General features: G+C 38.0%; 1 protein-coding gene across 1 annotated transcript; it reads right to left on the bottom strand.

The window, feature by feature from the left end:
• Nucleotides 1-1,484: 1,484 nt before the first annotated feature.
• LOC115821620 (uncharacterized) lies at nucleotides 1,485-20,878 on the bottom strand. Its single transcript, XM_030785425.1, has 13 exons — nucleotides 20,654-20,878; nucleotides 19,530-20,216; nucleotides 19,017-19,127; nucleotides 17,608-18,309; nucleotides 16,247-17,104; nucleotides 9,755-9,785; nucleotides 7,408-7,451; nucleotides 6,431-7,132; nucleotides 5,298-5,984; nucleotides 4,785-4,895; nucleotides 3,382-4,083; nucleotides 2,138-2,908; nucleotides 1,485-1,932 (listed from the first exon to the last, which is right to left on the bottom strand). The coding sequence occupies exons 1-13, from the start codon at nucleotides 20,799-20,801 to the stop codon at nucleotides 1,688-1,690; spliced, it is 5,799 nt and encodes a 1,932-aa protein (XP_030641285.1). The 5' UTR covers nucleotides 20,802-20,878; the 3' UTR covers nucleotides 1,485-1,687.
• Nucleotides 20,879-22,324: the final 1,446 nt, after the last annotated feature.

Below are 22,324 nucleotides of genomic sequence, written 5' to 3'. Positions count from 1 at the left end.
GAATGGAGCCATGTACTGGGATATTCTTGAGAATATCTGTTGCCATACACCAGAATAATGAGGATGAGACGCGGGAGGATCTTCCAGCAGAACAGTGATCCAAAACATACTGCAAAGGAGACTCTCAGTTGGTTCAAGAGGAAGAAAATAAAGGTGTTTGACTGCGTAGTCAACTGCCGACTTAAATCCAACAGAAAATTTGTATTAAGGAACTTAAGATCAAGGTTCACCAGTGGGCCCCCTGGAATCTTAGAGATTTAAAGACTGCCTGTGTTGACAAATGGGCCAAAATCCCACCTATTCACTCACTCACTATCTAAGCTGCTTATCCTAATCAGGGTTGCAAGGGGTGCTGGAGCCTATCCCAGCGCCCATAGGGCGAAAGGTGGGGAAACGCCCTGGATAAGTCGCCAGTCCATTGCAGGGCAAACACACAGACAAACACACTCACACACACATTTATACGTAGTCTCCAATTTGCCTAACCTGCACGGTCTTTGGACTGTGGGAAGAAACTGGAACTCCTGGAGGAAACCCATGCAGACATGGGGAGAACAATGCAGACTCCACACAGAAAGGACCCAAGACCTTCTTGCTGTGAGGCGACAGCGCTAACCACTGCGCCACCGTGCCACCCTCCACCTGATCACTGTGAGAGATTATTTTTTTTCGTACAGGAAGTGTCTTGAAGCTGTCATTGGAAACAACACTTTTTTCCTGTGTCATTCCCCTTTATTGCACATAACATTTTTATGGATTGGAGTGTTACAATTTCTTTGGCTGTGTAGTTTTATTGAGTTAATGCCAATGTCTGGTCTAAATTTCATGTGAATAGCTGCAATGGAAATATGTTGAATTAAAAAATTGTTGATGTGTTGAATACTTATTTCCCCCACTGTAGATGTTCAAATTCACCATCCACTCAATAGCAAATCTTTATTTTGTGTCTGAAATGCCACTTTCATATTTTATCAGCATTTGGCTGGTGGCTGGCGCTCATTTCCCACCCGGCTTTATGAACAACACGTTGTCAAAGAATATAGGCTTAGTTACAGAGGTGGACAAAGTAGACAACACCATTACTTGAGTCAAAGTAATGACTCAAAGTAATGACTCAAGTAACGAAAAATTAAGGCGAACAGCACGTCAGCGCATACAGGAACCAGTTAGGTTGAAAACCAGTTGAGACATAACATCGGTCCCAATACGACAATTTGGTGGGCAAATCCATAAAAATATAGTGTAATATGCACTTTGAATTTGACTGACAGTATAGCAGTGGTTTACTGTGATTGGTTTTTCCCCTGTGATGAAAATGGCCTCTCGCATTTTAGAAAGGAAAATTCGTCTGATGACTTCAAAGCTATACTTGGAAGTAATGAGTAACGAGAATCTTCATAGAAATGTAGTAGAAAGTAGTCAAAAGTACAAAATTTGTCTTTCAGATATACTCAAGTAAAGTACAGATACTCGAAAAGTGCACTTACTGTGCACCCCTGTATACAAACACATATTGCACAGCGATGGAAGATCAAGGAGTGCTGCCCACCGCTCCTCCGTCTGGTGTGTGTTCACTACCGTTGTGTTGGATGGGTTAAATGCAGAGGACAAATTCACTGCTCACTGTTCACAGAATGTGTGTGCAATCACAGAGATTTACATTAAATTGTGATTATTTAAGCTTGGTCTATCCACTCTCTTCTAATTCTGTCACGATGCTTAAATTTTCTCCGCGATATGACAATTTGGTTCTTCTGTGTCCTGAAGTTCTCTCTGATTCAGAGGTGGAGCTTAGTGAATCAGCCCCAGAGGTTGCTGATGAGGCCAGTGACCAGTATGTTCCAGAACTGGCTACTGATCCTGAGGTTACAGAGCCATAACCGGAACTCTCCAAACCTATAGACCACGTGTCATATCTTTCCTCATTGCTTACTGTAAAGAAAAGAAAAACACTTGATTACCAACTCTTACAGATAGAGAGAGATGGATGAACAGTACATAATTTTGTAGTTTTTATAGAGTTTTTCTGTAAGAAATGCTAGGGCCGAAAGATGTTCTTAAATTCACCTTATTGGCAGAACGCTAAAAAAACAAAAATGATAGTGGAACTCTTATTGTGGTCTAAATTTCATCTTACTGTTTGGAGGATGTTCCATGCTCTTATCACTCTTCGTTGAGATACAGTCCTCTGTATCCTTATTCACTGATAACATTTTGAACTTCCTGTTCAGCTTCTCCAAAACAGGATCGAAAGTTTCCTGCTCTGGTTCCCTCGTCTGTGCCCCTGTATCTGTAGACTGTGCATAATGTTGGGCTCTGTTGTCTGCTACCATGTCTTCTATTTTCTTCAGCAGTTCTGTGACCTGTGTGTGATTTGTCTGTTTCATATTTCTGAATACATGATATCTGCCCCCACATTTCTCGATAAGCCAATGGAGGGCCTCCCCCTCACACTCAATGTACTGCTCAATGGATATCTCTCCTAATGAATCTCCATAAGTGAACAGGACTATACAGTGACTCCAGACTCTGTTACCCAGAAGTTCTAGGTGTTCCGTCATGGCTCTTCTCTGATCTTCTGAGAATGAGAATAATACAGGTATAACCAGGAGGAAAGCAAGAGGCCCTGGTCCACACAAAGTCACACTCCTTAAGATCTCTTGTTCAGTTAGGTGTCTAAGTGCATGGACTTCTGGGGTATCTTTCACAACATCATTCTTCCACCAGCCTGGAGTGTCCACCACAGTAACCAGTCTCCCTGCTACAACTTCACGTCTCTTTAAACACAGAGGAGTTTCATTTTGTGTAAACCCTGAAATGCCCAAGATGGTGTTTCCGGTTGAACTCTTCCCACTAAGGCTGTAACCCAGCAGAACAATACCCACTTCTGAGAGATGGTGGAGGTGTCCTGTGTGTGAGAGTAACTTCAGTCCATTTCTATGTCACAAAACTGCCTGTACACACCAAATTCAGTCATTTGCTGTGTTTTTCTGTTCAGATGTTCTAATATTATTGTACATCCATAGTAACATTTACCACAACACATAAGTTAATCATAACATTTCTGTTCTGTTCCTATGGCACACAGAATATTTGTGATACCACATTATTTTCATAAAGCAGATTTTAATATAAAAGTAAAATAAAACATACTGAACTGTCTTGAATGCCTCTCAACAGTGAGCATTCAGGGGTTCTGTTATATATTTGTTGTAGTGAGTGTTGATACTTTCAGAGTATTTGGTGACAATGTTTTTATGCCAAGATTAAGCAAAATTTAGTTCATTTTTATATATTTTTTGTATCATACTCATTGGTAGTGTTCTAAAACAATTGAGGTTTTTTTGGCCTTTTTGAAAATTTGGTTTTTTAGAGGTTTACCTCCCTGTGATTTCAGTTCTACTCTCTGTTTCTGCACATTCATCAGGGTCTTTTCCCAGGATTCTCTCTGTGCTCTCCTCCTCTCCTCCACTTCCTGTAATCTTCTCCTGTCCATATCCAAATGGCAGCCCTTGTTTCCTGCCACCATCCCCTCAATCTTTTGCAGCAGTTCTATAACCTGAGTTGAATTCTGGATTGAATTGTTGAGAACATGATGTCTGTTCCCACACTTCTTAAGAAGCCACTTCAGAGCCTTCCCTTGATTCTTAATGTATTGCTCAGTGGTTATTTCCTTTAGCAGATCTACACAAGTAAACAGCACTATGGTGTGTAAATGGGCCTTGCTGCCAAACAGCTCCAGAATTTCCTGTATTTGTTGCTTTTCCAGTGCTGTGAATGCACGTATGCAAGGCAGAACCAGAAGCATAGCATGGGGTCCTGGAGGACACAGAGACACAATCCGGACAATCTCTTGCTTAATCCTTTCGGGAGTATCCATCAAAGGGTGACCATACACCCAGCCTGGTGCCTCTACCACAGTGACCTGCCTCCCTGCCGTTTCTCCATGCCTCATCACACACTGAGCTGTACTTGTCAAATCAATTTGTCCTCTGCCCAAGATGGTGTTTCCTGCTGAACTCTTCCCAGCACATTTGTAACCCAATAAAACAAGTCTTAGTTCTGTGAGACAGTGCTGACTCCCTGTTAGAAAGAGAAATTGTCTTTGAAAACTTAGTGATGAATATGAATGACAAGAAACAGAGAAACAGTGAATTATCCTAAAGTAGTCTTATCAAAAAAGAAGTAAGAAAGGAAACAGAATTGGTTCCTAAGTATTTTTAGTACATGACTGGGTATGAATTTCTGCTTCATAGTCAGAAGCACTCAAATAGTTGGATGTATGTTTAAAGATTTTATAAATCCTGTGTAGTAGTGCTGGTACACTAAAAATTTACCAAAACTGATTATACGAATCTCTTATTTTTCAGTTTTAAGTGACATGTAACTCTTTTCAATCACACCTGAAATATTTTAAGAGAACAGATGCATGAATCACACAGACATAGGCCTACATCACATTAAAAATTGATGTATACTCATCATAAAAATACTCAACACTTTTTAATTTGTCTTTACTCTTGACAAAAACACAAACAAACAAACAAAAAACAATATCCCATCATGCCATTCCGTGTGTGACAAGGAATGATAGAGGAAATACCATAATTCTGCATCAGTCTTTCAAAAAAAGTTCAGAAGAATCTGTCAGTAATATTGGAGAATTTGACTGTAATTTCTTATGCTTACTTTGACACTGACCCTTGAACCAAATTTTGTAGCACTGGTTTGTTTGATTTTGCCCCAAAGAGAGAGACAGGCACCAGAAACATAAAGAAACGTACCTCGTAGTGATCTCCTTTTCATCTGCTTTTTCAGTTTTTTGCTGGTCTTCTGGGTACCTTCACTGACTTTCTGTGTCTCCTCTTCAAATTCCTGTAATACTCTTACCATACCTTCGATATGTTTAGTGAAAACACCTTTTATTTATTGTAAGAAAGACTCATATCATGTCAGTGATAAAGGAAATGTTCAAATCTTGGATAAGTTGACTACTGAACGCAAAATAGACGATAATCATTACAGTGAAAAAAAATATTCAGTTATCTATCTGTGCATCTCAACTTCCAAAGCTTAACTTCCAAACTCTCTCTGAATTCAAAGCAGCTCTATGAATTGCTACACTGGTGCATGACAAAAATGTGGACTATATGTTGGAAACATAAGTAATGAATTCCATAAGAGTAGAGTTCCCAGGTTGAGAAACCTTCAGTGCATGTTGGGAATATCTAACATGGCACATTATTCAGACTGATTCCTGAATGTCAGAACACATTTCAGAGAAAAAAGAAACTCACCCTTAATGACTGTGAGGTTCTCTTTGGGCAGATTCCCTTTCACATCTTTCTGCTTCTTCTCATATTCTTCTGTCTCTTGCAAGGTCTCACTGACCAGTATGTAATGATGGCCACCGTTTGCTGCCACCATCTCCTCAATCTTCTCTAGTAGTTCTGTAACCTGAGTTTCCTCCGACTGCTTCTTGGTATTAAAGACATGATACCTATTCCCACATTTCTCAATAAGCCACTGGAGGGCTTTGCCTTCACTCTCAATGTACTGCTCAATGGTTTCGTCTCCAAGTGAGTCTCCATTAATGAACAGAATAATGATGTGTTTCCAGACTCTTTCATCAAGAGGCTCCAAATGTCCCGCTAATGCTCGTCTGTTCATTTCTGTAAATGAAGCGTCTACATCTATGACCAGGAGGAAAGCATGTGGTCCAGGAGGACATAGGGACACACTAAGCACAATTTTTGATTTATCCAGTTTAGGATTAAATTGTCCAGGGCAGTTAATCCACCAGCCTGGAGGTTCAACCAGAAAAACCTTCATTCCAGCTACTGTTTTTTGCCTGTTCACACAGTGAGTAGCCATTCTTAAATCAAAATCCTTTGTACCCAGGATAATGTTTCCTGCTGAATTTTTCCTTGTGTAGCCACTGCCAAGCAAAACAATCCTAACTGCTGTCATGTCATGTTGGGCACCTGAAAAGGACCAACGATATAATATTCCAAGTATTCATTCTGTTATCAACAATGTATTCTTACGACAATGTATTCTTAAAGTTAGTCTGCAGTAAGATATACACTATGGCGATTAAGTATAATAGTAAACAATATTCTCTATTCATCTGTGTAAACACTATCTTATAAATCTTTGAACTACATGTATATAAATATAAAAATATGTAAAAAAAAAAAAAAAAAAAAAAAAAAAAAGTAAATATAAACGGTTTGACTCAAACTTCAGTTTGTTCTCATTTAATGTAATGTGTTTTATTTATTATTAACTGCACATATACTTTTTGAATTGATTTAACAATTATACATAAAAAGGACAGCTGGACAGCTGTATGAATAGGAAATGTGGTGGAGGGGTGTAATAAGGACATCAGAACAAACACCATTTGTGAAATAAAAAGTGATCATACCCATAAGAGCCCTTTGGCTCTTCCTCTGATTCTGCACTTCTGTCATCCTCCGTTTTGCTCGTTTTTCTTCGGATCTCATCCTCCTATCAACATTCCCTAAAATCTCTCTGTTTATTTCATAATGAAGACTGTTATTTCTAATCACCATCCCCTCTATCTTATCCAGCAGCTCTCTGACCTTAGAACCGCCACCCAAGTTCTTGCTGTCAAAAACGTGATACCTGTTCCCACATTTCTCAAAAAGTTCCTTGAGGTCCCTTCTTCGTTTGTCAATGCATTGTTCAACTGTCACGTGTTCAAGAGAGTCCCCATTAGTGAACAGTAATACAGTGTGATTCCAGGCTTTCTCACCAAGAAGTTCTAAATGTTCAGTTAGTGATCTTCTGCTTTTCTCACTCACTGCATTGTTTAAGTTTATAACTAGAAGCAGAGCATGGGGTCCTGGAGGACATAGTGACACACTGTGCACAATGTGTTGTTTAATCCAGTTGGAAGACAGCTCTACAGAGTGATACACTGACCAGCCAGGTGCCTCAATCAGAGTGACTTGTCTTCCTTCTATTTTCCCATGTCTGATAACATTCTCTGTAGTGCTTGACAAATCAAATTCCTCTCTGCCCAGTAGGGTGTTTCCAGCTGAGGTCTTTCCGGCACCTTTATTTCCCAACAATATAATTCTCAACTCAGACAGACGTCCAGCCCCTGTTGGTGAGACAGTTGTCAAGGCTTTATAATTTAGTGATGCGTTTGTAATTTCCTTAAGCCACAAAGAGAAAACAATTATCTATAGACAGCCATTTAAAAATTACACTCACTCTAAAATGACAAATTCAGAATTTGTCCTAATATAGCCACTGTAGCAGTTTCTTGAGGAAAAGAGAGACAATCCTAACTGTACTTTTTTACCACTAAAAGTGTCAGTCAGATATGATGACTTGAATATCTTTCAGGATCAGAATATTACCATTTGAACTTACCTGATGCTGAACCACTCATTGCCATTTTCTCAGTCCATGGAGACCTACATTAGTTTAACAATAGCAAAAAAAAAAAAAACCCCTTTCAATCATGCATGTTTTTAAGAGTTTACAACCCAGTATGCCATGCACAAGAGTACACAACTCTTAAAGTCATAATTTTAGGATATGTGTGATTTTAGCGGGGAAATATGAGTGCTCTGCCGCCTGCATTAAACGGAGGACCGTGGAGGATCTTGTGAAGTTATGCTTTAGTATAGGTTTCACAAAAAATGAAATTAATCTTTTGGCATATAAGCACCACATTAATATATGTATTAGGACTTTGAAAAGATTGTGCAAGAAACTGTGTCTGTTCCGAAGAAAGAACCACATGGACTTGGAGGAAATAGTCTCTTTTGTTACGATTTTATTATCAAAATATTTTGATTTTATTCTCGTAATATTATGACCTTTTTTCTTGAAATATTATATTTTATTCTCAATTACAACTACAACCTTATTCTCAAAATCTCAGAACTTTTTTTTCCCCTCAGTGTGGTCCAGTATTATTCCTAATTACCTGTGCCACTGACGAACCTGTCTGTTGCTTCAAGTCGTGTTTTGTACTATTCAGTGTCTTATATCCACAGTTAAACCCCTCACACACTTGCATCCAATTATAACCTGTGTTTCCTCAGTCATTTTATCAGCAGGACTGATTTGAACAATTTTAAAAGAGGATTGTACCAAAGGGTGATAATCACATCTAAACAGTTTTGATGCGTTTCCATGATCTCATGTTGTATTACATTGATTGAACCACTTGCTCTTATCTCAAATAAAAGCATTTTTATCTGAACAGTGAAAATGTTCCATCACACTTTTAACTAAATGTGGATTCAGTCACTTTTTTGCTGCCTACATTAAAAACAACAACAACAACAAAAAACCTCACCAGACCCACTTTTCAGATACGACTTTCTGTCTCAGTCCTGCATTCTTAGCATCTCCTTTGCTAACCTTGCATGAAACTAATTTTACATTAAAAATCATAAGTCATACTATATGGTGCTTTTACAGACACTTTAGCAAGACACAATGGCACAAACGAAAGTGCATGGGAGTATACTTTTACAAGCAGGGTTGTTAAAATAGCTTATTGGAACAACACTAGTTAAATATTAACAAAACCTGATGCGTACATTTACTGCCTGTCTGAGTTTCTAGAGAAATTACAGAAATTAAGAATTTGAGTCCAGTTTTTCTCGGTTTTAAAGAACTAATTAAATTTTTTTTTTTGAGCCTGAAAAATTTCAAAACAGATTGACCCCAGAAAATGGCTCACTGTTTAACGGATCATTCTGCAACACATACCCACAATTAATAAAGGTTAAGAGTAATTTGACAAAAGTCTATAGCCCACACATTTTGCTCCACTAAACTTCAGCCTCGGGGGAGAAGCGGGTGGCTGTCCCTGCCTTTTTTCCTTATTACTGCTGTACGCCCATCGCACAAGTGAGAGTGAATTGGGGTATAATTTCACACAGTATATGAAACTTTTCACATCGTTCAAGGTTGTTTAAATAGCTTATCTGAACAATCCTAGTTAAGTAAGGGAGAACGTACAGCGAGCCGGTCATTATAGTGAAATAAACCGCGACAGGGTGATGCAAGTCTTGAATCATCCTGACGCGACTTATTTCGCTATAATAACCGGCTCGCTGTGCATTATTCCACTTATTACACGGATATTTATTAAAGAAATCAATAATTTGATACAAAATATGGAATTAAAAATGATTTTAGTCATTTAAAAATGATTGCATTGCGTCTGCTACAAAAATAGTTCCATAGCAACGGTTTGTTATAGCAGCGGTCTGCTGTTCAGCAATAACAGGCCGTAGAATGCCGTAACTAACCGATCAGAATCGAGTATTCAGCCGTGTAATAAGCAATAAAAGCTGCGTTGTACATTTAATGCATGTTTGAGTTACTACACGAACTAAAGATTTTAAGAATTTGGGTCCAGTTTTTGAAGATTTAAGTCAACGGACTAAATTAATTTTTTTGAGCATGACAAATTTCAAAACAATCTGACTGCAGGAAAAGGCTCGCTGTTAAATTTAATCATTCTACAACACATGCCAACAAACAATAAAAGTTAAGAATAATCTGACGAATGTCCATAGCCCACACATTTTGCTCCACTCTTAAACTTCAGCCTCATAATCACATTTTTCAAGACATGAACACGCACGCCTTTCATTGCTTATGACACATTCAGGGGAAAAAAAACAAAACAGATTTATACCTACAGATCATTTATAACTACAGAATCAACAGAAATAACAGCTTTTCCCCCAACCTTTTATTCCTGATTGTTGCTGTGCGCCCAGATCACAAGTGAAAGTGAGTTGGAGTATAATTTTACACAGGGCATAAAACACTTCACATCATTCAGCGTTGTTTAAATAGCTGATCTGAACAACCCTAGTTAAACATTAATAAAAACTGGTTTGTACATTCACTGCATGTTTTGGTTACTAGATGAACTAAAGAATTTAAGAATCAGGGTCCAGTTTTTGTAGGTTGGCTTCAACTGACTGAATTAATCTTTTATGAGCATGACATATTTCAATACAATTTGATCCAAGAAAAAGGTTCACCATTTAACGGATCATTCTACAACACATGCCAACAATCATCACCAGAATTTTCAAAATACTTTCACCATAGAAAAAGTTTCACTGTTTAACTGATCACTCGACAATGACACAGAAAGGCACACAAGAAAAAGCAGTTAAGTGGTACTTTGATTAAAGCCCATAGTTCATTCATTTAATTCACTCTCCACCTTGTAACATTTTGTCAAGTCACCAGCACACACACTTTTCATTGTTTTGACACTCCCAGGAAAAAAACAAACAAACAAACAGACAAAAAAAAAACCAAAGCACTGACCCTTTGCTAATACTGTTTTGTAAGTGTGGATGGCTCTCTGAGCCAGTGTTCCAGATGTCCAGGGAGTAAAACAAAATCACACACACAGTGACTGGAGAGTTTTAGGGACAGAGTCACTGCTGTGATTATACTGAGGGATGTTTTTATTTTACACTTTGTAGGTGTAAGTCTATTCAGGTAAAAGATATTTAGAAATTACAAATATTTAGATAGTCTTTTACAGTTTAATTTTTTTCTCTTTTAATTGCTTCTCTGGGCGCTAAACCATATAAATAATTGATCCTGTAAATATTGTTTAAAAGAGGGTGCTGTAGCCAAACTGAGCAGCAAAACTGAGGGAGAGAGAGAGAGAGAGAGATGTGATGTTATTCATCACATTTGAAAAGAGTGGGAAAGACATGGAAATGCACATCTTAACATAAACCTAAATATTTTAAGATAGGTTACAACATTACTCATGCTGTGTATTGTAAAAAAAAAAAGACATAAAAGCATAAGAAAGAATGTATGTACATAAGGTCTACATATCACAAGTCAGAAGACAGCACGTGACTGGCAGCAGACTCCCTGCCATTCAGGACATCTTCCACCAGCGGTGTCTGTGGAAGGCTCACAGGATCATTAAGGACCGCAGCCACCCAGCACGCAGACTGTTCTCCTTGTTACCGTCTGGCAGACGATACAGGAGCATGGCTGCACGCACCACCAGACTTAAGGACAGTTTTTACCACCAGGCCATCAGGCATCTTAACTCACACAACTAAACACCCCCCCCCCCCCCCCCCCCCCCCCCGGAGTCTGGACTACCTACTTTGCTGCACTGTTCACTGCTCAAGTGCACTGTTGCACTTCTAACTTGCTAACGTGCACTGTCTACCTTCACAGGTTACTATGATTCACAATGTTTACATGATACTGCACTGACACTTACACTGGTACATAAAGCTGTACATCCCCCATGTGCAATGCCGTTGTTCACACTCGCCACTTTAAACTTTAAATCTAAGCGTCGTTTACATGTATATAGTGTATATTTCATATTCTGTTCCATAGTCTGTTATATTTATTGTGCACCCTCCGTGTACCTTATTGTTCATTATGCATACCTCTCTTTTTATATTTATATTTTTCTTCTTAGTTAACTCCTTTTATATATTTATAACTCTCTTTTATATTTTCTTTCTTAGTGTACTCCTTATTCCCCTACCTTGTGCTCTTATTGCTGAGTTGACCTGTTTCTCTCTTCTCACACATTTCATTGTACCGTTGACCCTGTGTCAACCTACATATGACAAATAAACTCTTAAACTAAACTAAAATCTTAAATATGTCTCTAAAATAATCTCACTCATATGTAAAGCACCAACAGATGGTAACTGCAGTAAAGAGATACTTTGTAAAACAACATGGACCCAGTGATGGGAGCAAGAATGAATCAAACAGACCAGAAAATCAACTGACCTGAGTTTATTACAAGTATTACAAAGCATCAAACCAATGACTGTGTCAGCTGTCTGATCTGTTGATTAAACAGACAGATGAATGACATAACACAAACATTAAGACCAACTGTCATACAGCTTTCACATTTATGCCAAAGTCCTCAAAAGAGGCACCAGTCAGCATCCTCTCCACAAACACACATCCATAGGAGTTCCATACTAAAATTCTGATTACTACTAATTGACAACTAATTGATAACGTCATTACTATCCCTTTTACTGAAGGGTGCACAGCATTGCATTTGTAACGTCAATAAAACTAGGCCTCTGAGATGCATGGGATGTTTCTTCAGATAAATAACTCAGGCATTTCAGTCACTAAGCAAAAACAAATACACATTTAAATTTAGAAGCGTTCAAAAAATAGCACTGTAAAGTAAGTTAGATAAGGACATATTGCACAGTTGTGTCAGATCCATTCTTAGTGCTTGAAGGCTGAAAGATCAAGTCTGAAAAGCTCTTTTATATAGAATTTATGAATAATGTTTGGCAATGCAATGAACTGTATGTTTTACAGGCCCTATTACGTTACAAAATTAAGTTGATTTCTTTTTTGGGGCCGTGGAGATGTTTTCAGCTGGACTGCATTTAGTTTAACCAACATTTCTAACATTTCCGACACCTTAAACACATTTGGTACAAGGAATCATTTCACTACAGTATGTAAAAATACGTACAATGTCAGACCACATTAAGATCAGTACATGAAAAAAGCCTCTGTAGACAGATGATGTCCATGAGCAAATTACAGAAAACTGATGAAATCTGATCTTTCAGCCACTTCAATTCTTGCATCTACCTTTTGTTCTTACTGACTCAAACAGAACATACTTCAACACTTTCTGTTTTTCTTACATTTATTTAAGTTTGATCTATTAAGGCTCCTGAAATTCTGTCAGCGTGTTTAGGTTTGTTGCAGGTTGGGGCATCTTGGTTCTTCTGGGCTTTGAACGTCTCTCTGATTCAGTGGTAGAACTCTGTGAGGCAGTGCCAGACTTTCCAGGTGAGGCTAGTGATGGGAATGACTCACAGCTGACTTTAGATCTTGATTGTGTTGTATATATTGCATATATTTCTTTACTGCTTACTATAAAGGAATAAGAAGAAAATATGAGATGAGTCACTGTTAAAAATGAACAAAGGTGAATATGTCACTGTTTGTATGTACAACAGCATATGCCCTTTGATTTTTCATGTGTCACAGACTGTGAGGAGACTGGATGCAGGTGCAGGTCATCTTTATTGTCATCCAAATTGTTTTCCTAACAGGGTCTGGTACACAATAAACTGTACAGGCTTTAACCTTGCTCGGGGCTGGGCTACATATATATATATATATATATATATATATATATATATATATGTATGTATGTATGTATGTATGTATGTATGTATGTATGTATGTATTATATAAGCGTAAGTGCACACAATAATTCAGGAACAAGAAGGTGTGCCAGTCAGATCCAACAAGGCTTTGATTAGCCAGGGAGGTAGGGAAAGAGACCGAACTTCATTATCATGCAAGAAAATGTGTCTGATTTGGTTTATATATATATATCTTGTCTTAAAAAAAATAAAAAAATAAAATACTGTACGGCAGCGATTCTCAACTCCAGTCCTGGGGGCCCATTGTCCTGAATGTCTTTGTTTTAACTCAGGACTGGCACACCTGCATGAAGTTCTGAGATATGCCATTGATCAATTAATCATCAAGCCCTTGATTAGCTCAAATGATGAGTTAAAACAAAGACGTGCGGGACAGTGGGCCCTCAGGACTGAAGTTGAGAATCACTGCTGTATAGTACATCCAAGCTGGAAACTATGTAGTGCTCTACACCCTAGAGTATCTCTACAAGAAAACACTGCTCATAACATTAGGGTGTTTAAGATGCAAGACAAAGAATAACTGAAGAGGGCCTGTTTGGAAATGGGTCCTGCACAGTTTCTAGTCATCAGTGCAATGAATTGCAAGACTCAAATTGGGATCCAGTGTACGACTTCAGTGTAAATCGCTCGTCAGAGCTAAAAAGTTCACAGTTTAATTTTTATCTGTAATATTTTCCAGCGTAGATTTCGGTGTAAAGGCGCAGAAATATTTGCAGCTGGGTAGGACATAACGTAGATAAGCAGGTTAAATCAGTCTTCTGAAGCCAGGTTTTTGACTGTTTTAACTGGGAGTATATCTTGAGTTCGGTAGAAAGTAACTGTATCTGTCACCTGTTTCGAGTGTTGGCTTACATTAAACAATGATTACACTTACTGTTATCTTTGCCTGAGTGATCACATGAGGGAATCTCTGATTGCATTGTTGAGTAATGTTTGTTTAGCTCTTGCTGATAATCCAAACAATGTCTGTGTGGCTTAAATTGTGGCTTATAACAATTGTTAGACTCTCAGCATGTGCTGTTAGGAATGTTTTCTTTTAAAATTGTTGGTTACAATTATTGTACGAATGGTGTCTATGTAAAGCTTGAAAATTAAAGTGGACTCATTTAAATTAGATTTAGCAAATCCAAGCTACTTCCATATTACTGGAATGGAACCTTTTTTTTAAAACCAGTTCCTCTCTTTCAAACCCACTGCATTCTGTTTATAAACAAGTTAGGATATAGGGGAAGAAAAACAGATATGTGAAGAATATGTCTAACAAGTACTATTCTTTTAAAGGTACCATGTGCAGTATAATATTCTATTGGTTTACTGGTGTGGGGTGGGATGAGTTACTATTCTGTGGATTCTTTTGTGACATCCTAAACAATAGCAAGATTTACAATGTAAGTAAGTTTGGGATAAAATTAAAACTAGTTGTGGTATAATATCATCATATCACCCGCCCTTAAACGCGTGTATTGTCCCAATCATCCATTGTCTGTAGCTCGTGAATTGCTGTGTACCTTTGGGAAAAACTTCTACACTCTGAAAAACATTCTGAGTGCTGAACAAGTTTCTCTCTAATGTTATGGGTTCGTTTTGAATACGTCTAAAAATAAGTCTGTATGAAATATATGTCTGTTTTTTGCTTGTTATTTTTCTGACCTTTCTTCATTAATCATTACACCACAGTTTTTCCATTAGCAATGCCAATATAAAAAAAAACTGTAGAATGTCAAAAAAAATGAAATGAATTACACGAACAATGATATAAAAATATAATGTGAATCGCCACTTACAGTTGAGAGGAAAGTTCATACTCTGATTACTCTTCAGTGAGATACAGTCCTCTGACAACATGCTGAGGTCTGTAGTGACAGAGCTCTGTGAGACTCTCCTAGAGATTCCAGATGAAGGCAGTGACTGGAGTGATCCACAGCTGGCCTCAGATCTTAGTGTTGTCTGAGAACCGTATCCAGAACTCCCCAAAGTTCTCAAAGACATCGTGTCATATCTTTCTTCACTGCTTACTATAAAGAGATAAAGTGAAAATATAAGAAATTACTTTTGAGATTGGAGGTAGATTTCAGTATGTCACGTGTTCTTGGAGAGATGCAGAGATGGCCAGAGACTGAAGCTAGCTTAATTAGCTACACTAACAACTTAGCACTAAGAATGTCAGCTGATGAATGAAATGCATTACATGAACAATGATATAAAAAATATAATGTGAATCGCCACTTACAGTTGAGAGGAAAGTTCATACTCTGATTACTCTTCAGTGAGATACAGTCCTCTGACAACATGCTGTGGTCTGTAGTGACAGAGCTCTGTGAGACTCTCCTAGTGATTCCAGATGAAGGCCGTGACTTGACTGATCCACAGCTGGCCTCAGGTCTTAGTAGTCTTGTCTGAGAACCGTATCCAGAACTCCCCAAAGTTCTCAAAGACATCGTGTCATATCTTTCTTCACTGCTTACTATAAAGAGATAAAGTGAAAATATGAGAAATTACTTTTGAGATTGGAGGTAGATTTCAGTATGTCACGTGTTCTTGGAGAGATGCAGAGATGGCCAGAGACTGAAGCTAGCTTAATTAGCTACACTAACAATTTAGCATTAAGAATGTCAGCTGATGTCCATTCCTTTGTGAAGGGAAGTACATCTCATTTGGTTTACATGCATTTCTTGTCTGTACTACAATTTCCATCCAGTAATGGAAACAGCATTCTGAGCACTTGTCTACACATGTTCTTATTGTTTTTCATTGTAAATATCTTTGGATCAGTTCCCCTCCACTGTTATAGGCTTATTTTGCATATCTCTAAAGATAAGTCAGTATGAAACAAGCCTCTGTGTTTTTTCAGTTAGGTTATCTGGCATTGTTTTTTTCCTGTATAAATAACTTCACATTATTTTATGTATATGAAATGTCTAGAACAAGTTTTTTAATCACACTATAGAATGCAAAACCAATACAAGGACCAATACAAGTTCTATTGTGTAATGTGAATTTCCACTTACAGTTTGGAGGAAAGTTCATACTCTGATTACTCTTCAGTGATACACTGTCCTCTGACTCCTTATTAATTGGTAACTTTGTGAAACTCCTGTTAAGCTTCTCCAAAGACAGATCCATAGTTCCCTCATCTGCTCTTCTCATCTGTGCCTCTGCAGCTGCAGACTGTGCATTTTCTGTCTTCAGAGCTGTTCTCTGCTCTTCTGCCTGTAATCCTCCTCCATTCGTTTCATAGTGCTGGCCTCTGTTATCTGCTACCATCTCCTCTATCGTCTTCAGCAGTTCTGTGACCTGTGTTAAATTTGTCTTCTTCCGATTATCAAAAACATGATATCTTCCCCCACATTTCTGAATAATCTGATGGAGGGCCTCCCCTTCACACTCAATGTACTGCTCAATGGTCACCTCTCCTAATGTGTCTCCATACGTGAACAGGACTATACAGTGACTCCAGACTCTGTTACCGAGAAGCTCCAGGTGTTCTATCATGCATCTTCTCTTTTCTTCTGAGAATGAGAATAATACAGGTATAACCAGGAGGAAAGCATGAGGTCCTGGTCCACACAAAGTCACACTCCGTAAGATCTCTTGTTCAGTTAGGTGTCTAAGTGGATGGACTTCTGGGGTATCTTTCACAACGTCATTCCTCCACCAGCCTGGAGTGTCCACCACAGTAACCAGTCTCCCTGCTACTTCTCCATGTATCTTTACAGATAGAAGAGTTTTATTTAAAGTAAACCCTGAAATGCCCAAGATGGTGTTTCCGGTTGAACTCTTCCCACTAAGGATGTAACCCAGCAGAACAATACCCACTTCTGAGAGATGGTGGAGGTCTCCTGTGTGTGAGAGAAAATTCAATCTGCCTCTATATCAAAAACTACCTGTACAGACCAAATTCTAACACTCACATACTGACAATTTGCTGTGCTTTTCTGTGCAGATGTTCTAATTTAATTGTACATGCATAGTAACATTTACCACGAAACATAAGTAAATTATACATCTCTGTTCTGCTTCTGAGGCACACAGAATACTTGATTACTACTACTACATGATACTACATTATTATCATGACGCAGATTTAAATATAAAAGTAAACTAAAAACACACTGAACTGTCTTGAATGCATCTCAGCAGTGAGCATTCAGGGGCTCTGTTATATATTTGTTGTAGTGTGTTGATATTTTCAGAATATTTGGTGACAATGTTTTTATGCAAATATTAAGCAAAATTTAGTTTATTTTTTTTTCTTTTTGTTTTTTATGTATGTATTTATTTTTGTATCATACTCATTGGTAGTGTTCTATAAAAATATTCTGGTCTTTTTGTAAATCTGGTTCCAAAGTCAGAAATTTTAAAGGTTTACCTCTCTGTGATTTCATTTCTACTCTCTGTTTCTGCACATTCATCAGGGTCCTTTCCCAGGATTCTCTCTGTGCTCTCCTCCTCTCCTCCACTTCCTGTAATCTTCTCCTGTCCATATCCAAATGGCAGCCCTTGTTTCCTGCCACCATCCCCTCAATCTTTTGCAGCAGTTCTATAACCTGAGTTGAATTCTGGATTGAATTGTTGAGAACATGATGTCTGTTCCCACACTTCTTAAGAAGCCACTTCAGAGCCTCCCCTTGATTCTTAATGTATTGCTCAGTGGTTAATTCCCTTAGCAAATCTACACAAGTAAACAGCACTATGGTGTGTAAATGGGCCTTGCTGCCAAACAGCTCCAGAATTTCCTGTATTTGTTGCTTTTCCAGTGCTGTGAACGCACGTATGCAAGGCAGAACCAGAAGCATAGCATGGGGTCCTGGAGGACACAGAGACACAATCCGGACAATCTCTTGCTTAATCCTTTCGGGAGTATCCATCAAAGGGTGACCATACACCCAGCCTGGTGCCTCTACCACAGTGACCTGCCTCCCTGCCATTTCTCCATGCCTCATCACACACTGAGCTGTACTTGTCAAATCAATTTGTCCTCTGCCCAAGATGGTGTTTCCTGCTGAACTCTTCCCAGCACATTTGTAACCCAATAAAACAAGTCTTAGTTCTGTGAGACAGTGCTGACTCCCTGTTAGAAAGAGAAATTGTCTTTGAAAACTTAGTGATGAATATGAATGACAAGAAACAGAGAAACAGTGAATTATCCTAAAGTAGTCTTCATATTATCAAAAAAGAAGTAAGAAAGGAAACAGAATTGGTTCCTAAGTATTTTTAGTACATGACTGGGTATGAATTTCTGCTTCATAGGCAGAAGCACTCAAATAGTTGGATGTATGTTTAAAGATTTTATAAATCCTGTGTAGTAGTGCTGGTACACTAAAAATTTACCAAAACTGATTATACGAATCTCTTATTTTTCAGTTTTAAGTGACATGTAACTCTTTTCAATCACACCTGAAATACTTTAAGAGAACAGATGCATGAATCACACAGACATAGGCCTACATCACATTAAAAATTGATGTATACTCATCATAAAAATACTCAACACTTTTTAATTTGTCTTTACTCTTGACAAAAACACAAACAAACAAACAAAAAACAATATCCCATCATGCCATTCCGTGTGTGACAAGGAATGATAGAGGAAATACCATAATTCTGCATCAGTCTTTCAAAAAAAGTTCAGAAGAATCTGTCAGTAATATTGGAGAATTTGACTGTAATTTCTTATGCTTACTTTGACACTGACCCTTGAACCAAATTTTGTAGCACTGGTTTGTTTGATTTTGCCCCAAAGAGAGAGACAGGCACCAGAAACATAAAGAAACGTACCTCGTAGTGATCTCCTTTTCATCTGCTTTTTCAGTTTTTTGCTGGTCTTCTGGGTACCTTCACTGACTTTCTGTGTCTCCTCTTCAAATTCCTGTAATACTCTTACCATACCTTCGATATGTTTAGTGAAAACACCTTTTATTTATTGTAAGAAAGACTCATATCATGTCAGTGATAAAGGAAATGTTCAAATCTTGGATAAGTTGACTACTGAACACAAAATAGATGATAATCATTACAGTGAAAAAAAATATTCAGTTATCTATCTGTGCATCTCAACTTCCAAAGCTTAACTTCCAAACTCTCTCTGAATTCAAAGCAGCTCTATGAATTGCTACACTGGTGCATGACAAAAATGTGGACTATATGTTGGAAACATAAGTAATGAATTCCATAAGAGTAGAGTTCTCAGGTTGAGAAACCTTCAGTGCATGTTGGGAATATCTAACATGGCACATTATTCAAACTGATTCCTGAATGTCAGAACACATTTCAGAGAAAAAAGAAACTCACCCTTAATGACTGTGAGGTTCTCTTTGGGCAGATTCCCTTTCACATCTTTCTGCTTCTTCTCATATTCTTCTGTCTCTTGCAAGGTCTCACTGACCAGTATGTAATGATGGCCACCGTTTGCTGCCACCATCTCCTCAATCTTCTCTAGTAGTTCTGTAACCTGAGTTTCCTCCGACTGCTTCTTGGTATTAAAGACATGATACCTATTCCCACATTTCTCAATAAGCCACTGGAGGGCTTTGCCTTCACTCTCAATGTACTGCTCAATGGTTTCGTCTCCAAGTGAGTCTCCATTAATGAACAGAATAATGATGTGTTTCCAGACTCTTTCATCAAGAGGCTCCAAATGTCCCGCTAATGCTCGTCTGTTCATTTCTGTAAATGAAGCGTCTACATCTATGACCAGGAGGAAAGCATGTGGTCCAGGAGGACATAGAGACACACTAAGCACAATTTTTGATTTATCCAGTTTAGGAATAAATTGTCCAGGGCAGTTAATCCACCAGCCTGGAGGTTCAACCAGAAAAACCTTCATTCCAGCTACTGTTTTTTGCCTGTTCACACAGTGAGTAGCCATTCTTAAATCAAAATCCTTTGTACCCAGGATAATGTTTCCTGCTGAATTTTTCCTTGTGTAGCCACTGCCAAGCAAAACAATCCTAACTTCTGTCATGTCATGTTGGGCACCTGAAAAGGACCAACGATATAATATTCCAAGTATTCATTCTGTTATCAACAATGTATTCTTACGACAATGCATTCTTAAAGTTAGTCTGCAGTAAGATATACACTATGGCGATTAAGTATAATAGTAAACAATATTCTCTATTCATCTGTGTAAACACTATCTTATAAATCTTTGCACTACATGTATATAAATATAAAAATATGTAAAAAAAAAAAAAAAAAGTAAATATAAACGGTTTGACTCAAACTTCAGTTTGTTCTCATTTAATGTAATGTGTTCTTTTATTTATTATTAACTGCACATATACTTTTTGAATTGATTTAACAATTATACATAAAAAGGACAGCTGGACAGCTGTATGAATAGGAAATGTGGTGGAGGGGTGTAATAAGGACATCAGAACAAACACCATTTGTGAAATAAAAAGTGATCATACCCATAAGAGCCCTTTGGCTCTTCCTCTGATTCTGCACTTCTGTCATCCTCCGTTTTGCTCGTTTTTCTTCGGATCTCATCCTCCTATCAACATTCCCTAAAATCTCTCTGTTTATTTCATAATGAAGACTGTTATTTCTAATCACCATCCCCTCTATCTTATCCAGCAGCTCTCTGACCTTAGAACCGCCACCCAAGTTCTTGCTGTCAAAAACGTGATACCTGTTCCCACATTTCTCAAAAAGTTCCTTGAGGTCCCTTCTTCGTTTGTCAATGCATTGTTCAACTGTCACGTGTTCAAGAGAGTCCCCATTAGTGAACAGTAATACAGTGTGATTCCAGGCTTTCTCACCAAGAAGTTCTAAATGTTCAATTAGTGATCTTCTGCTTTTCTCACTCACTGCATTGTTTAAGTTTATAACTAGAAGCAGAGCATGGGGTCCTGGAGGACATAGTGACACACTGTGCACAATGTGTTGTTTAAGCCAGTTGGAAGACAGCTCTACAGAGTGATACACTGACCAGCCAGGTGCCTCAATCAGAGTGACTTGTCTTCCTTCTATTTTCCCATGTCTGATAACATTCTCTGTAGTGCTTGACAAATCAAATTCCTCTCTGCCCAGTAGGGTGTTTCCAGCTGAGGTCTTTCCGGCACCTTTATTTCCCAGCAGTATAATTCTCAACTCAGACAGACGTCCAGCCCCTGTTGGTGAGACAGCTGTCAAGGCTTTATAATTTAGTGATGCGTTTGTAATTTCCTTAAGCCACAAAGAGAAAACAATTATCTATAGACAGCCATTTAAAAATTACACTCACTCTAAAATGACAAATTCAGAATTTATTTGTCCTAATATAGCCACTGTAGCAGTTTCTTGAGGAAAAGAGAGACAATCCTAACTGTACTTTTTTACCACTAAAAGTGTCAGTCAGATATGATGACTTGAATATCTTTCAGGATCAGAATATTACCATTTGAACTTACCTGACGCTGAACCACTCATTGCCATTTTCTCAGTCCATGGAGACCTACATTAGTTTAACAATAGCAAAAAAAAAAAAAAAACCCTTTCAATCATCCATGTTTTTAAGAGTTTACAACCCAGTATGCCATGCACAAGAGTTCACAACCCTTAAAGTCGTACTTTTAGGATATGTGTGATTTTAGTGGGGAAATATGAGAAGAGTGCTCTGCCGCCTGCGTTAAACGGAGGACCGTGGAGGAGTTATACTTTATAGGTTTCACAAAAAATTAAATTAATCTTTTGGCATATAAGCACCACATTAATATATGTATTAGGACTTTGAAAAGATTGTGCAAGAAACTGTGTCTGTTCCGAAGAAAGAACCACATGGACTTGGAGGAAATAGTCTCTTTTGTTACGATTTTATTATCAAAATATTTTGATTTTATTCTCATAATATTATGACCTTTTTTTCTTGAAATATTATATTTTATTCTCAATTACAACTACAACCTTATTCTCAAAATCTCAGAACTTTTTTTTCCCCTCAGTGTGGTCCAGTATTATTCCTAATTACCTGTGCCACTGACGAACCTGTCTGTTGCTTCAAGTCGTGTTTTGTACTATTGTCTTATATCCACAGTTAAACCCCTCACACACTTGCATCCAATTATAACCTGTGTTTCCTCAGTCATTTTATCAGCAGGACT

The sequence above is a fragment of the Chanos chanos genome, chromosome 9, assembly GCF_902362185.1.
Source record: "Chanos chanos chromosome 9, fChaCha1.1, whole genome shotgun sequence".
NCBI lineage: Eukaryota > Metazoa > Chordata > Actinopteri > Gonorynchiformes > Chanidae > Chanos > Chanos chanos.
This window is presented reverse-complemented; position numbering and strand designations above follow the sequence as displayed.

Coding starts and splice junctions, on each gene's coding strand:
- LOC115821620 (XM_030785425.1), bottom strand. CDS start 20,801: ATGGTGATTAGAAATAACAGTCTTCATTATGAAATAAACAGAGAGATT. Junction 17,105..17,607: donor AGAAATGAAATCACAGAGAG/GTAAACCTTTAA, acceptor TTTGATATAGAG/GCAGATTGAATTTTCTCTCA. Junction 1,933..2,137: donor CATGGAACATCCTCCAAACA/GTAAGATGAAAT, acceptor TTTTCTTTACAG/TAAGCAATGAGGAAAGATAT.